Genomic DNA, 17,612 nt, shown 5'->3' on the forward strand with positions numbered 1-17,612 from the left:
AACACTTTTTCCTTCCAGTTTTGCCCCATGTGTAAGTAGCAGTGAAAATCAAGAAATAAAAGCATGCAATTAATACAAGAGTAAATACGCTAAGCAGTGGGGATAAGTATTTTAATCAGATAATTCTTCATTATACTAATCAGGCACATTTTTTTTTGGTGCCTACATTAATATAAAAACAATTATCGTTTTAGTGAATCACCTTACCAGTTTTGCGTTGTAAGACTAAAGTAAATGAATGATGAAGATAAAATAAAGATTTCAAAATTAGCAACATTGCAGTTCTATATTTAAGAGATGAGGAATTATGTACATTATTTACATTTGACGGATATTTGTCCTCATCTTGTTTGTTGTTAAAACGACGTTTCAGCTGATATACTCTCCAGCCTTCATCAAGTGTCTTGGGGAAATTTCGAACCAGGGTTCTCATTCCTAAGGATTTTTCGATGTTATTATTATTTATTATCATTATTCAGGTCACTGCTTGATATCGTACCTGGAATCTTGGGGTTAGTAACCCGCGTTCTTATGGCGTAGTGGTCATGAGCGCGGGCTACTAACCCTAAGATTCTGAGGTCGATTCCAGATGATGATGGTAATGGTGATGATGATAATAATAATAAGAACAACAACATCGAAAAATACCTTAGGAATGAGAACCCAGGTTCAAAATTTCCCCAAGACGCCTGATGAAGGCTGGAGGGTATATCAGCTGAAACATTGTTTTAACAACAAACAAGATGAGGACAAATATCCATCAAATGTAAATAATGTATAAATATAGGAAATAGATGAAGAAGAGACCAAGAAGTCTTAAGAAAGAGAGCAATTAAAAATAGAGAACATTGAAAAGAACAGAGAGAAGAGAGAGGAAGAGAAAAGAGGAGAGAAATAAAGAAGCAAATGTTGAAAAGAAAGTGAAAGAAAAGAAAAAGAGAAACAAGATAGAAAAGAAATTTAAGTGAGAGGGTGAAATGAGACCTCGTTATAACAAGAGTAATTAGATCTTGAGGGTTTTTTTTTTTTTAGTTTGTTTTGAGGATTTTGTCCCAAACAAGGCTTGAGGCCATTGTTGTGTAAGGGACTACAAAAAAGAAAAAGGAGCCTACAAACTCAAAATATGTTGTCAGAAAGCTTAAAGGAGTGAATATCATATATCAAAAGAAAACAAGACAATTGTAGTGAGTTCCAATGAGCAGCAGTTCAAGGGAAGTTATTAGACTAAAAGGACTTTAAGACTAACAGGAAGCTCAACAGAGAAACGGTGCATTGGGGGTGAAGGAAAAGAACTAAAAACAGAAACCCAAAAACAAATTAAGAAAAAAATATAGGAAATACAAAAGGGAAAAAGAGGAAGAAATTATTTTAGAATTTAATTTTAATGAAGAGAAAATAAATATACCAAAATGAAATAGAGAACAGAGAAATCTGGAAAGACAAAATAAAGAGAAGATATTGAACAATAATAAAAAAAAAAAGTAGCACTCACCGGCAGCACGTCTTGGAATTCGTTCTCTTGAAGCTGAAAGATCTGCAGCTTCCACATCTGACAAACTACTGATGGAACCAGCATCAGATTCATCAGATTCCCATGGCTTCTTCTTTTTCATTCCTTTACCCTTTTTGCCTTTTGGAGATCCTGATGAAGCTTTGGGTACTCGTGGCTGTCGGGGTTTCTTTGCTATGAAATTTAAGGAAAAAAATTCATTAGAATTAAGTGTCCAATGTCATCACAAACACTTGATAAATGGCTTGGTCAAAAAGTATTCAACCTTTGGCCAAGAAACATGAAAAAACTAAACATTTTGATTTAGTCTCCTTCAAAGTATTCGCTTTGGGAGTCTACAGACTTCTGCCAGCGTTCCTGCCACTGCTGGAAACATTTCTGGAAATCCCTTTTTGGGATGCTGTAGAGGTGTGCTATCGAATTTTGCTTAATGTCCTCTGTTGATTCAAATCTTCTCCCTTTGGGTGTTCCTTTGAGCTTTGAGAATAACCAAAAATCACTAAGAGCCAAGTCTGGGGAATAGGAAGCCAGACAAACAAGTGTTGTGTTTTGCTTGACGAAGAATGCTTGGACGATGAGAGCGGAATGAGCAGGTGTGTTGTCATGGTGGAGTTGCCAGTTCTTTGCTGGGTCATTTTCACCGCACAACTTCACAAAGGTGATCAAGAACTTTTGCAAACATTTTTGTCGTTTCTACTAGTCAATGGTCTGCCACTGTCCACTGAGGTGCGGCCATCTTTGAACCGGTTGTACCACTCCTTTATTTTTGTTTTCCCAACAGCATCATCTCCAAAAGCCTTCTGTATTTTCTCAATGGCCTGGGCTTGCGTATCACCAAGTTTTTGGCAGAATTTGATACAGCATCTTTGCTCAGTACACTCGGTCATCTTGACTCAAAAATAATAATTGCACAGCACAATCTTCACACCTGTACTCAATGTGTCACTGCGGGTGAATGACACAACCTACAGACATGAACATTTTTGCACATACTCAGGAAGGACACAGCCACCTAATACCCATGCAGATTTGGCTCACGTATTATTATTTTGTGGCAAAAAACAAAAATCACAGTCGGATACATTTGACTACACCTTCTGTATGTATGTATATATATATACATATATATATATATATATATATACATACATATATACATATATATATATATACATATACATACATATATACATACATACATACATACATACATACATACATACATACATACATATACATATATATATATTATAATATATATTACATATATGTATATATACTCTTTTACTTGTTTCAGTCATTTTGACTGCAACCATGTTGGAGCACCACCTTTAGTCGAGCAAATTGACCCCAGGACTTATTCTTTGTAAACCTAGTACTAATCTTATCAGTCATTTTTGCCAAACCGCAACGTTACGGGGACGTAAACACACCAGCACCGGTTGTCAAGTGATGATGGATACACACACACATATATAGGACGGGCTTCTCTCAGTTTCCGCCTACCAAATCCACTCACAAGGCTTTGGTCGGCCCAAGGCTATAGTAGAAGACACTTGCCCAAGGTGCCACACAGTGGGATTGAACCCGGAACCATGTGGTTGGTAAGCAAGCTACTTACCACACAGCCACTCCTGCGCCTATACATATATATATATATATATATATATATATATATATATATTCTTTTTAATTGAAATTACCACCACCCCGCCATCAAGTATAATACACTGCAATGAATAATAAACTGCTACATGCATCTGCTCCCAGTAAAATATTGCATATGTACTTGGGTAAAAGAACATCATAATTATTTGGATTATTATTTGGCTAGCAAGTGGTGGAGGTGAGGCATCTGGCCTGGCCAATCCAAACTCGATCGTGTGACTGTGTCATACTACTAAGTAACTCATAGCATAGTGTTGACACAATATTCTTTGTTACTGAATTCTAACATCAAATCCTGTCTCAGGGCTGGCTGTGCTTATCTTCACTTGACGAGTAATGTAACAGGTTGGAACAACAGGGTGAACTTTATACACTAACTGTAACCACTCACTTCTACAAAAGCCAACCAGAAAGCTGCCACGTAATGTCTTGACTTACTAAATCTAGCAACCAATCACATTCTACCATCTTAGAAAATGGAAAAGACAGACTGGTATGGAAAGAATTTTGAAGTAAGAGAATGCAAAAGGATGAAGTATGTATTACACAGTATTGCAAACTCAAGACTAAAATATTTTTGGTTTCAAAAATGGTTTTGTTTGTTGATTTCTTTAAAAAAATGAAGACAAATGTAACTTTTAGCTTTTTTTTTTTTTTTTTTTTTTGATGAGTTAAAAAAAAAAGGAAAATAAATGAAATAGAGATTTTGGAAAATTGTCAACTCACCTGGTTTGAGTTCTCCAAGGCGTTCAATGAGGCTTTTAGGTTCTTGTGAATTTTCGTCACCAATTTCTTCTTTCATTTCCTTTCTGATCTGTAAAAATAAAAGAAAGGAAATCATCATCATCATCATCGTTTAACATCCGCTTTCCATGCTGGCATGGGAGGACTGGTAAGCCAGGGACTGCACCAGGCTCAATCTGATCTGGCAAAGTTTCTACAGCTGGATGTCCTTCCTAGCGCCAACCACTCCGAGAGTGTAGTGGGTGTTTTATGTGCCACCAGCATGAGGGACAGACAGGCGGTTCTGGCAATGACCACGCTCAAAGTTGTTTTTACGTGCTACCTGCACGGGAGCCGGTCCAGTGGCACTGGCAACAACCATGCTCAAATGTTGTTTTTCAACTGCCACTGGCACATGTGCTGGTAAGGCAACGATCCTGCTCAAATGGTGCTTTTCACGTGTCACCGGCATGGTCGTCAATCCGTGGCCTTAACAACAATCACACTCAGATGTGCTTTTAACATTCCACAGTAAAATGTATTTTTGAAAAATATGGTCATTTCTTTGATGGTTGTTTTGATTCACTTTCCATCTCTACTTTAAAATATTTCATATCATAGTTCAAAGCAACTCTAATAGTTCAGTGGTTCTAAACTGAGGTCTACATGACCCTTGGGAGTCCAAATAAGATTTTGTTGTTAAAGCTTATGAGCAATAAATTGGTTATACTTCTTCAATGCATAAAATAGTTTAACATTTTTTTAATACATTTCCTAATATCTAAATATAAAAGAATGACAGGATTTTTACACAGCAAATGGCTACGGGGCTCCAGTAGCTTAGAACAGGAATCAAAGGAGTCCATGGGTAAAAAATGGTTGAGAAATACTGATGTAGAGGAACATTCACACAAACTTGGGGACGGTAAGCATTTAAACTGGCCAAATCCGACCAAAAAAATTCTACCATTTTGAAGTTCTAACAGGCCAGAACTGGCCTCTAACAACTACCCTTGAATGTCATTGTAAAAATAAACAATCACATCGTCGAAATATCAAAGTTATGAAATAGTCCATGATCAAAACAATATGAATAAACATTATATTTGAGAGAGTAATCTGAATGCTAAGGGGTTAAGCAATGGAAAGGGAACACAGCCATTACCTTTGTCAAGGGTTTCTATGTATGGTAGGACAAAATAACCCACAGAAATAGCATTAATGCCTCCAGATTGGGTTTCTCAGCAAAAGGAGTCCAAGGGCCAAGTAATGGTGTTAAACAGACAGCAGGTTAAGTCTAACACCCAAAAACAGTAGCAGTCTGCCTCTGAACTCTGTCTTCAAAATTTCACTCACAAGACATGGGTCAATCCAAAGCAGCAGCCTTAAAGTAGGACTGCACCTCAAACCGGAGAGTTATGAAGTGGACTTCTTAACCACACAGCACCCTATATACACACACGTATGTATGCCTGTATATGTCGAGTAGCACCTTTGTATAGAACAAGAGACACCCTGCCAAAACATACAGTTTGAATAACCTTTATTGTTATCACCATCACCATTTAATGTCCACTTTCCCATGTTTGTATGGATCTGACCTAATTTGATGAGGCATTTTTCTCTAAAGCGGGATGCTCTTCCTGTCACTGCTCCTCACCTATTTCCAAGCAAGATAATATTTTCCCATGGTTAGGTCATGATTTTCACAGAAGACTAGAAACGGTCAACCTTGTTTGAATGACAGCAATGCTCATTTACAACCATCGTAAGTACAAATACATATACACATACATATACAGGGCTTCTTTCAGTTTCCATCTGCGAAATTCACACACAAGGCACTGGCCGGCCAGAGACCATAGAAGACACTTGATCAAGGTGTCACAAAATGGGACTGAACACAGCACAACATGGTTTGGAAGCACTCTTCTTAACCACACAGTTATGCTTGCACTTATACAACATTTAATTTTAAAAAAAAACTGTCATGTCCATTTTTGCATTTTCATGACAACCCTTAGGGATTACATGCTAAAGTAATGGAGGGTCACCCAGCAGTACCATCATCATCATCATCATCATAATTGTAACATCCGTTTTCTATGCTGGCCAGCCAGAGAGCTACACCAGGCTTCATTTGTCTGTCTTGGCATGGTTTCTATGACCAAATGCCCTTCCTAATGGCAACCACTTTACAGAGTGTGCTGGGTGCTTAATCAATCAATGTCCTGTGATACAATAAACCCATATTTTTCCAAAGAGAGGTATTACTAAAAAAATATCAAAGCTCAAGAGATAAGTACCTACTTTCCTGCCATGCCAAGTTTGGGCCCTTTTTATCTGAGGAAAGATCAAACAATGTTCTGGTAGACAAACTATGACACAACTGAAAAAGACGGGTAAGAATGGACACTTACTTGTTGTCGCTTCTTAGAAGCTACTTCTTTCTCAGCCTTGATTTTGGTAGCATGATCAATGACAGGCTGAATACGTCGACCAACAGGAGAGGGAAGAGTCTCTTCGAGGGTAATCTTCTTTTGTTTTACACGACCCTTTGAAGACTTCTGGGTTTTGATGATATCTACTTTCTCGTCTTCCCGTACTTGTTCTTCAAATTGCTACATAAAAGAAGACAGAATAACAATATAGTTCTATATTTAAGGGATGAGACATTATTTACATTTAACAGATATTTCTCCTCATCTTGTTTGTTGTTAACACAACAGTTCGGCTGATGCTCAATTATTATTGCAGGAATGTACACAGCACATGTACTACAGCATTATTATGAGTAACTTAAATACTGAGATTGAAAAGAAGGGACAAATTATGCCAACCTAATCTGCAAAAAGATAAAACATTTTGCATTTTATGCATAGTAATCAGAGTAACCTTCATAATTTTATTGAATTAGGTGCATATTTTGCCATAAAAGGAACATGCTGCTATCAATCTATTCCATTCAAGGTAGGCACTGCCTACCTTGCCTACCTAGACAGCACATCCCTGATATATATATATATATATATTATTATTATATACATTATTTACAATTGAAGGATAGTTGTCCTCATCTTGTTTGTTGCTAACACAACGTTTCAGCTAATATACCCTCCAGCCTTCATCAGGTGTCTTGGGGAAATTTCAAATCTGGGTTTTCATTCCTAACGTATTTTTCGATGTTATTATTATTATTATTATTATTATCATTATTATTCAGGTCACTGCCTGGAATTAAACTCGGAATTTTAAGGGTTAGTAGCCCGCACTCTTAACCACTTAGCTATATGCCCATCGATATGTCAAGACTTTCCAAGTTTTATTCCCCACTCACCCACCCACAATATTTTTGTTTAAATTCCAACTTGTTTACAATGAAATACATTGGTTAACAAAATATATGAACTTTATCTTTCATTGTTATGTATTCACTCCAGAACAATCAATTAGAATAATTATTTGAGTATCAGACAAAATATCTTGCAGTCTCTTATTCTAGCTCTTTATGTTCTCAGTTCAAATTGCAACAAGGTCAAGGCCCCCCATTGTTAAAGGGCCCATAAAGTAAAGCAGCAATCAACTACAAGAATCAATACGATCAACAACCCCACCCAATCCTCATACATACACAAACAATCCACAACACTTCTTAACTGCCATGGCCACACCATATGTAGTAATAATCTAAATGGCGCTCAATCAGTTACAACGATGAGGGTTCCAGTTGACTAAATCAATGAACAGACAGCTCATGAAATTAAAATGCCAGTGGCTGAGTACTCCACAGACATGTGTATACTTAATGTTGTTCTTAGAGAGATTCAAAGTGACACAGAGTGTGACAAGGCTGGCCCCCTTTGAATTACAGGTACAACTCATTTTTGCCAGCTGAGTGAACTGGAGCAACGTGAAATGAAGTGTCTTGCTCAAGGACACAATGTGTAGCCAGATATCAAGGTCATGACCTTAGAATTGTGAGCCAAATGCTTTAACCACAAAGCCAGACATCTTCACAATTGGTTAAATAGAGAAAATATGAAAGGGGAGGTTTATAAAAAAAAAATACCAAAAAAGGTGGAAGTTGCTAAGAAAAAGCTGATACTGCTAAGAAAATAATTGAAACTTGATCAATGACAAAACCAACTCACATCTAGCTCAGTTAGAAGGACATCCAAATCATCTCGGTAAATGTCTTCTGGCCTCTTGCGCCGCAAAATTTCAAGTTCACCAGCCTTTGAATAAAAACACACAAAGTTAAACTCAACTTTATAATACTGACACTGACAAATAAAGTGTTAAAAAGTAATATCTGTTATTATAATGAAGGCGGAAACAGAGACCAAATATGCAACAGAAGCAGAATTTATCAGTAAATACATCACACAAAAAAAAAACAATTTAACTGCAATAACATGGAATTCATATTAGATCCAGCCACTTTTATCGCTGATTTATTCATCACTGACCCAGGATAACATGGTACACTCTTAATGAATTGTTCCACTAATTACAAATTGATCTCTGATAGCATGGGTTTCTCTGATCAAAGATTCTGTATGGATTGCAAAAGCTTGCCTCAGGGCATAAAATTCTTTATTTAAAAGAGATGTATATGAATAAAGATAGCAAACATGGTATGTATCGCTTCTTTAAATGTAAAACATAGTAAAATTAGTAAGTTTAAAATTGTGTTTTAAATCTAATAAAATTAGTATATTCAGTGGTGTAAAAAGCACCATTCAAGTATGGTCGATGCCAGTACCGTCTGACTGGCCCTTGTACCAGTAGCACGTAAGAAGCACCCACTACACTCTTGGAGTGGTTGGTGTTAGGAAGGGCATCCAGCTGTAGAAACCTTGCCAGATCAAGATTGGAGCCTGGCGCGGCCTTCTGGCTTGCCAGCCCTCAGTCAAACCATCCAACCCATGCCAGCATGGAAAGCGGACGATGATGTGTATCAAAACAATGACACATACAGGGAGGTGGGGGACAGCTAAACACGATAAAAAGGAGTGTCGAAAATCTTAAGATGAAGGGTGAGGGATTCACATCTAATCGTTGGTATTGCACATGGGTGCATATAAAAAACAAATTAGCTCCCATTGTCTCAGACCAGCTGTATGTAAGTATGATGGGGAGGTATAGTTCTCATCTGCAAAGTTTCAAAACACAGAATAACTGACAACTGAATTGGAGTCTATGAGCTTTGAGCACTCAAATTTCTATAAGAGTCCCCATTCAATCTCTCAGGCTTCCCACAAAAATAGGTCCCAGACCTTAATTTAGCTTGTGAGTAATAACTGATGAATAGTATCACATCCTTATCATCATCATCAACAACATTTAACATCCATTTTCCATGCTGGCATGGGTCAGATGGTTTGAGAAGAACTGGCATAGCCAGGGATCACACCAGGTCCTATAGTTTGTTTTAGCTTAGTTTCTGTAGTTGGATGCCCTTCCCAATGCCAACCACTTTACAGAATGTACCGGCTGCTTTTTACGTGGCACCAACACCCACACCAATACTTGGTTTTAGGACCTCACATCGGACTAAATCTATTGACTGGTTTAACATCTCTGCCTAGCTTTTGGGTAACTTTAGCAGAGTTCACTGTTTCAACACTCGGGCCAGAGCCCCACCATTCTTGTCATAGGTATGCAGGCCCTGAACAAGAATCAGGATCAGCACAAACAGATATTTCACTGATGGATTTCTTTCAATTTCTGTCAACCAAATCCACTCACAAGGATTTGGTAGCCTGGGGCTATACCAGAAGACACTTGCCCAAGGTGCCACAAAGTGGAACTGATCTTGAAACTATGTGGTTGGGAAACAAATTTATTACCCTCTCACCTACACATGCCTGCATCTTGTGTAAAATAATGAAATTAACCAAATCCGAGAGAATGTAAAGGGCGATAATCCAATAAGTGCCCACCCCACCCTACTCAATTGACGGGATAAAGTTTCAGAAATTAACAATCAATTCACCTTGACTTCTCGTTGACGGATATAGTCTTCTTTCTTTTCTTTGGTTAAACACCACAGGGGTAGATTGAGGATGTAGTTAAAGTCTGGACCACTTGTTTCCTCTTTCTCCTCATCATCTGAACTGTCATCTTTTTCCTAAAATAATAAAAAATTTAAAAGTTATTCAAGTAATAAACAATTTAGAAGAAATTTCCAAACTAAGAAACCATTTTATTTATTTATTTATTAATATTTGGTTTGCAAGAATCTTGATGTGAACGCATGTGTGGAAGCAAATGTTGTCCTATGTTGGGAGGGTCATGGATGCCAAGAACAAAAACAAAGGCAGGCTTGATGCAGATATATGAGTGGAGAATGCAGGTCACTGACATCGCAAATGGCAACAAAAGGTCTTTGATAAACCTGTTTGATTCATTGACCAAACAACTAATCCATCAATTGGTTAAATATAAACATATTAACTAATGATACTAATGGCTAATCTCATCAATTTCGATGTATGAGTATTTGAAGGAATGGATTTTAAAAAAAAGGGGGGGATAATAAATAAAATAAGCTGCATCTGTTTGCAATGGATGTGACAATGTAACTTGAGTCCAGGAATGGATTTTGTTATGAAGTTGCCATGGGGACGTTGATGATTTTGACTTAGCCTGAGATTGGACAAGTATGTCTGTTGATTGCAGGTTACAATTCTTTTATTGTTACATTTCTTCAACTCAGATTGTTTAGATGCATCAGGACACATTTTATGCTACTCAGATCAATCTAGGCTATAACTTTCTCAAGATGTTAAATTAAGCTGTAGGCATTCTAGTAATTGCTTCAATTTATCCTTATACCTATGGATGGGTCTTCCTTTAATCACAGAATCTCTCTACTTGTTGGCCATACAAAACAAGTTATTTTACTAAATTCTTTGTTATATTTAAAGTAAATTATAAGAAACACAGAGCATCACAAAATAAATACAGTAAGGAAAGGGTTAAACCCTCATCACAGGTTTATTTTAAAACTTTTTGGTTAATTCAGTTTATCAGCAACAAATAAATGGAAGATAAGCTGTGTTCAGCAAAAGACAAATGTTGAGAGCATTTTACCTTATTTTTTGACTGACTGTCTTTCCATGCTTTGATTGGGTCAGAATCATAGCCCCTACGGACCAATAATTGAATCAGATCCTTCTTTGATACATTTTCTAGAAAGAACAAAACAAAACCAACATTTTAACATTAAATATAGTGCTGCGTGTGTGTGTGTGTGTGTGAGTGAAGTGAATATGTCAATTCACGGTGAAACTAACTTATGTTCCCTAAAAAGGAATTCTATGATCATAACTGAATCAATTTTCTAAAATCATAGCAGCACAACTTTCAGAAACTGCAGATTAAACCCAAACTTTCAAATGAAATGGTTCCAGAAAAAAAAAAAAGCCACGATTGCGTTATTTCTGCCACATTGGCTTTGTGGCATGTGAACTTTCGTATCCTTCACTAGGTCAGTTCGAAGGTCACTTTAGAATTTGCTTTTAGTCACATTTTTGATGCATCAATACTTACAATACATTTTGTACAAGCAAGGCAGTGAGCTGACAAGATGCACAAGAGTATTATATTATAAATGTATAACATCTAGTCACTGTTGACATCATCATCATCATTTAATGTTTTACATTCCGGCATAGGTTCAATGGCTCAACAGGATGTCACAAGTTGGAAAACTGTGCCAAGCACCACCGTCTGCTTTGGCATGGCTTCTACAGCTGGATGCCCTTCCTAATGCCAACCACTTCACAGAATGTACTGGTTAGTGCTTTTTATGTTGCACCTGCACCAATAAGGTCACCAAGCAACTTGCAAGACAATGACCCTCAACTGAGAGGATATAATAGTGAGGGAAGGGGATGAGAGGTTAAACTACAATATAGGGACAAAAATAGGTGCCTCGCAGTAGGAAATGTACATGATTACCGCCATATGGAAGAGAGAGACATTTAAAAGAATAACCATATTCCAATTCTAAATTTCCCCCAGACACCTGATGAAGGTTGGAGGGTATATCAGCTGAAATGTTGCGTTAACAACAAGATGAGGACAAATATCTGTCTAATGTAAATAATGAATACCCATATTATTCTACAATCATGATAGTAAAACAGAGCACAAGATCCTAAACAAAAATGTGAACCAATTTAAATATATTTCTTTAATGAATTCAAAAGAAACAGGATTATTAAGATATTTTTCTCACCAATTTTGACAAGCCCATCAATTTTCTCCATGATGAAGCGAGCAATGTTATCTAACTTGAGGGATTCAGATTTGATCATTCCTTCCAAGTAGTCTTTTCTCCTTTTGTAATAATCGAGTCGGAGGTCAAAGAATTCACGCATTATTTGTTCCACCTTGTCATACTTCCGGATGCAACCATTCTGATCGAATAATACCTGCAATTCAATATATCAAAGTCTCCACATCAATACATTTTCCATATTATAAGAATAAAATAAAAATTAAGATAAGTTCACAGAAATTGGTAATGATTACTGTTGGGCTTGAATTAGACTGAAGCTTGACATCATCATCACCATCACCATTATTATTTAACAACTGTTTCCCATTCTGGCATGGCCTGAGTGGTTTAACAGGAGCTGGCAAGACCAGGATCCACACCAAATTCCATAGTCTGTTTTGGTACAGTCTCTATGGCTGGATGCCCTTCCTAACACCAATTACTTTACAGAGTGTACTGGGTGCCTTTTATGCGATACCAGCACCAACACGATCACAAACTACCTTGCAAAACTGTTATGCCCCACATTATAATGACATATTTCAGCATCTCTGCGGGACTGGCCCGAACAGCGTACCTCACTGACTGACATGACTGACAGTGTCAGTCCACTATTTATTAGTAGTGGACCAGCCTACTTCTTGCCTGAGGGCATCTTCCACAACAAAAAGCTCCTCAACTGGGAGGTGGGAAGTATTGATGGTTTGTGACTTTGTGCCAGTCGAAAGATTTAAGGTATAGAGGAGACAGCTATAGGTGTGTTGCTATAGAACAACCACAGGAACATCTCAGTTGGAAAACTAAGGACCGAAAGTTGATTGCACATGTCCTGTGTTCTGCCTTGTAGTAATGACCTTAAGATATAAATCCATTATGTGCAACAGAAGTAGTCATAGATTAAAATAGCTGTGTCTATTAAATCATACACAAACAAACATAAGTTTCTTTTTGAAGCATTAAAATGTATAGTAGAACACGTAGAAAGATAAAAAATTTTCAACACGTTAATACTGAATAGTATATATGAAGGAAAAAATCCTTTTAAGAGTAGTTTGGCTTAAAAGGTAAAGCACTCCAACTGGATATTGCAGGGGTGTGAGTTCAATCCTCATGGCTGGTTGCTGGCAAATTTTTCTGCTCTTAAAAAGATTTTATCCTTTATATATACTGTTCAGTGTTAACGTGTTGAAAAAAATTTATCTTTCTAGCTATATCTATGTATCATACTTAACATCAATTCACCACGAGAAACCAAATTAACTACAATATTCATTCAGAGGTATTATCTCTTATGAATGTACTGTGTTTAAAGACACAAAACCATATCAGAAGCCGACAGAAATCATCTGGCAGTGGAGGAGATGAGAATGCTAGATGTGCATCTCTGTCTTGCCAAGCTTTTGCCTCAAGGTTCTACTCACTGGCAACGGTATGCAAAATCACTGATGCAATTAGCCAACCAGCTGAGTAAAAATCAGTCATATACAACTGAAGCAGTATTGAATTAAAATAGTTATCTATGTATCATACTTAATGCAAATACAACCCAAGACATGTTTTGTTAATATCATCTTATCTACCTCTACTGATGCAGAGGTAGCTGAGATGATCACATGTTCGGCTGTGTAAATAGTTAAGTAAGGAGAAAGAAGTAGAAAAGATTTGAGTAATTTCTTTGTTTGTTAATATTATTATTAATGTCTGTAATACTTACCATACTCTATAGTATCTGGTGTGAGTCATTTTCTTTTTGTGCCTTATTATGTAACACACTCACCGGTAAAATTTCCACGTTTTTTCTAAAATTTTCGTTGCGTCTTGCAACCTTTTCAATAGTTTTGACTCAAAACTATTGAAAAGGTTGCAAGACGCAACGAAAATTTTAGGACAATGAAAATAAGAAATAAGTGGAAATTTTACCGGTGAGTGTGTTACATTATAAGGCACAAAAAGAAAATGACTCTCCCCAGACACAACAGAATATGCTTCAACACAAAAACTCATATAAAGAATCTTACAAACCAAATCCAAAAGCGAAATACTTACCATACTGTTTGTAGAGAATGTTGTTTGCAGTTTGAAGAATTTGTGAAGACCAGATGCTTCAGCATTGGCAAGTTTCTCAGCTGACATCTTCACGACAAACCTGACTGTTGCGTCAGTATGATATTCCTTATAATCTCTAAAAGAGTTGCAAAGGAAAAAAAAAGAAAAGGATCCCAATTACAAATAGAAAGCACCAGCAGCTAAAAACTGCTGCTCAAAACAGACAGACAACAATGAATACGTAATCTCCGGACCATAACCATGTCGTTGTTAAAACTAAATGTGCCAATATTAAAACATTTCGCTTTTAGATCAACCATATCCAGCCCAAACACTCCATGTTTTATGTTTAAATCATCAAGATCCAAACCCTCACACCTATCCTACATCATTCTAAATATAAAAATTTACTCCAAGCTGCATGGCTCAGTGGTTAGAGCGTCAGGCTCACAATCATGAGGTAGTGAGTTTGATTCCTGCACTGGGCTGTGTGTTGTGTCTTTTACCTTTCCCTTGGATAACATCAGTTGCACGGAGAGTGGGAGGCTGGTATGCATGGGAGACTGCTGATCATCCATAAACAACCTTGCCTGGACTTGTGCCTCACAGGGTAACTTTCTAGGTGCAATCCCATGATCATTCATGACCAAAAGGGGATTTTACCCTTTTTTAAATCTCAAACCTACCAGATATGCCTGATTAATTCAAAACAATGTGAATAAAAAAACATTACATTGACAGAATAACCTGACTGCTAAAGGGTCAAACATTTTTTTCAGATGAAATCCATTATTATACAGTCCTTGCTATAGTGGTTGTGTTACTATAGACATTAAATATCAGTAACACCTGATGACATGGATGTATAAATAGATCATCATCATCATCGTCGTCATTTAACGTCCGCTTTCCATGCTGGCATGGGTTGGACGGTTTGACAGGGCTGGTGAGCCGGAAGGCTGCACCAGGCTCCAACCCAATCTGGTAAAGTTTCTACAGCTGGATGCCCTTCCTAATGCCAAACACTCCGAGAGTGTAGTGGGTGCTTATTATGTGCCACCAGCATGAGGGCCAGTCAGGAGGTACTGGCATCAGCCACACTCGAATGGTGCTTTAGACATGCCAGCAGCATGGGACCAGTCAGCTGGCACTGGTATCAACCATGCTAAAATGGTGCTTTTTACATGCCACCGGCACGGTAGCCAGTCAGGCAGCACTGGCAATAATTACACTTGAAAGGTGCTTTTTACATGCTACCAGTATACTAAAACCCCATCAAATCAAAGGAAACAATTCCATGATGCTAATATATTTGAGATCTATTAATAACACAGCATTTGTTTTCACAAGAGTAAGCTTTGCTCGTAAGCACTACGTTTTAAAAATAATGGAGTATTTAATTTCAGCTTCACATTTTAGAGAAACATGCATTATGCGTAGTAGAAAAACCAACACCAACATTTTCCTATTAATGTCCACTTTGCCATGCTGGCATGGGTTGAACATGGTTTATGGAGGCAAGTTTTCTACAACCACATGCCCTTCTTGCCACCCATCCCTCACCTGTTCCCATGCAAAGTAATATCTTCCGGTAAGCAGACATTCTGACAAATGACTGGAAACAAAGGACATTGCTGGCTTCAGAGTGACACAAGGAGACACAAATACACACAAAGCTTTGGTCAAAGCTATAGAAGACACTAGCCCAAGCAGGAACACAATGGAACTGAACCTGAAATCTAGAGGTTGGGAAGCAAGCTTCTTACCACACAGCCACACGCCAATGCCTAGTTAATTTATATAATGCATCATGACAGAACTTTGTGCTGGTACATAGTACTGACTCTCTCTCTCTCTCTCTCTCTCTGAAAGCACACACTTATAAGGTAGATATACAAATTCCATACTTACATTATCACAGATGGATTTTTCTCAGATCCATGTAACATAGGTTCTAACACCTCTTCCTTATAGTTTTGTGTCCAAGTACGGAGGGGGAGTTCTGAAATTTCGACTGTTGTCTCATCCAAAACAGAAACCTCACCACTCACTAGATACTTGTTCTCACTCAACTCTTCAATTGTACCTTTGAAGTTCTTGAACCATGGAACCTGAAAGCAAACACAAATAAAATTAAGTCGCACAGAATTTATAACAACATTATTACATCAATCAAACAAAAACCATTTTTCTGTAAGCTGTTTAAACAGTATTTGTATTTTTCTCTATATATTTAACAGAATGTGAAGGAAGGAAGGATGAGGTTATGAAAGACAGAGGATTAAGTGGGGAAGAAATAATGTCAAGAGGCTGAATCTCAATGAGGTGAGTTGATGAAGACTGCGGTGTGTGACAAAGTGCTGCAGGAGAGAGAAGTCGTCCAACCCAAACAAAAATGGAAAAACACATTTGATGGATGATATTGGGATATGTAAATAGCTACAGTTGGCCCTCTCCAAACCATTACATACGGTCCTTACTTTGACCTTTCAATGCCTAGCATAAACTTCTCCATACACTCATTCAGTCAAGATGGCTCATTTTTCTTTTTTTATATATTTCTTCCTGTTCTTTTTCTGCCTTGCAAGTTATTCGGCGACCTCACTCGTGCTGGTGCCACATAAAAAGCACCCAGCTGTTCAGACCATGCCACAGGTGACACTGCAGCTCACTGCATCCTATTCAAATCATTCAGCCTATGCCAACATGCAATGCACATTTCAATGATGATGAAGATAACTTTCTCTACTTGCATTTATTATTCTCTCAACTTATTACCCAAACTTTCTATGAATGCACCCACCTGCCTACTACTATTATCTGTTTCTCACAACATCATTTATTAATGCAGGACATCCCACTGGATCTTATCTAATATCCCCCAACAATTTTTCTTCTTTCGTTGCTAACCATCATTCTCCATTTCCCACTCCTGCCTCACCTCCCTCCCATTTTTAATTGGCATTCTTTCATTCTTTTATTTGTTTCAGTCATTTGACTGCAGCCATGCTGGAGCACCGCCTTCAGTTGACCCCAGGACTTATTCTCTGTAAGCGTAGTACTTATTCTATCAGTCTCTTTTGCACCGCTAAGTTACAGGGACGTAAACACACCAACATTGGTTGCCAGGCGATGAGGGGGGGGGGTACAAAGACAGACACACAAACATATACACACATACACATATAAATATAGGGCTTCTTTCAGTTTCCGTCTACCAAATCCACTCACAAGGCTTTGGTTGGCTTGAGGCTATAGTAGAAGACACTTGCCCAAGGTGCCAGTCAGTGAAACTGAACCCAGAACCATGTGATTGGTAAGCAAGCTACTTACCACACAGCCACATTTAAGCTTTTATCATCACTCTCTTGCACT

General features: G+C 37.7%; 1 protein-coding gene across 6 annotated transcripts in view; it reads right to left on the bottom strand.

Moving 5' to 3' along the window:
* LOC115215204 (DNA topoisomerase 2-alpha) overlaps positions 1–17,612 on the bottom strand; it is a 116,471-nt gene that overhangs the window by 21,296 nt on the left and 77,563 nt on the right. For all 6 annotated transcript variants that reach the window (XM_029784407.2, XM_029784406.2, XM_036505472.1 and 3 more), the window contains 9 exons: positions 16,149–16,348; positions 14,238–14,373; positions 12,150–12,345; positions 11,000–11,097; positions 9,900–10,034; positions 8,053–8,136; positions 6,322–6,522; positions 3,905–3,992; positions 1,493–1,684 (listed from right to left, as the gene is read on the bottom strand). In XM_029784407.2, coding sequence (XP_029640267.1) covers positions 1,493–1,684; positions 3,905–3,992; positions 6,322–6,522; positions 8,053–8,136; positions 9,900–10,034; positions 11,000–11,097; positions 12,150–12,345; positions 14,238–14,373; positions 16,149–16,348 — 1,330 coding nt within the window. The remainder of the gene's footprint in view (positions 1–1,492; positions 1,685–3,904; positions 3,993–6,321; positions 6,523–8,052; positions 8,137–9,899; positions 10,035–10,999; positions 11,098–12,149; positions 12,346–14,237; positions 14,374–16,148; positions 16,349–17,612) is intronic.

This window comes from Octopus sinensis, linkage group LG8 (assembly GCF_006345805.1).
Source record: "Octopus sinensis linkage group LG8, ASM634580v1, whole genome shotgun sequence".
NCBI lineage: Eukaryota > Metazoa > Mollusca > Cephalopoda > Octopoda > Octopodidae > Octopus > Octopus sinensis.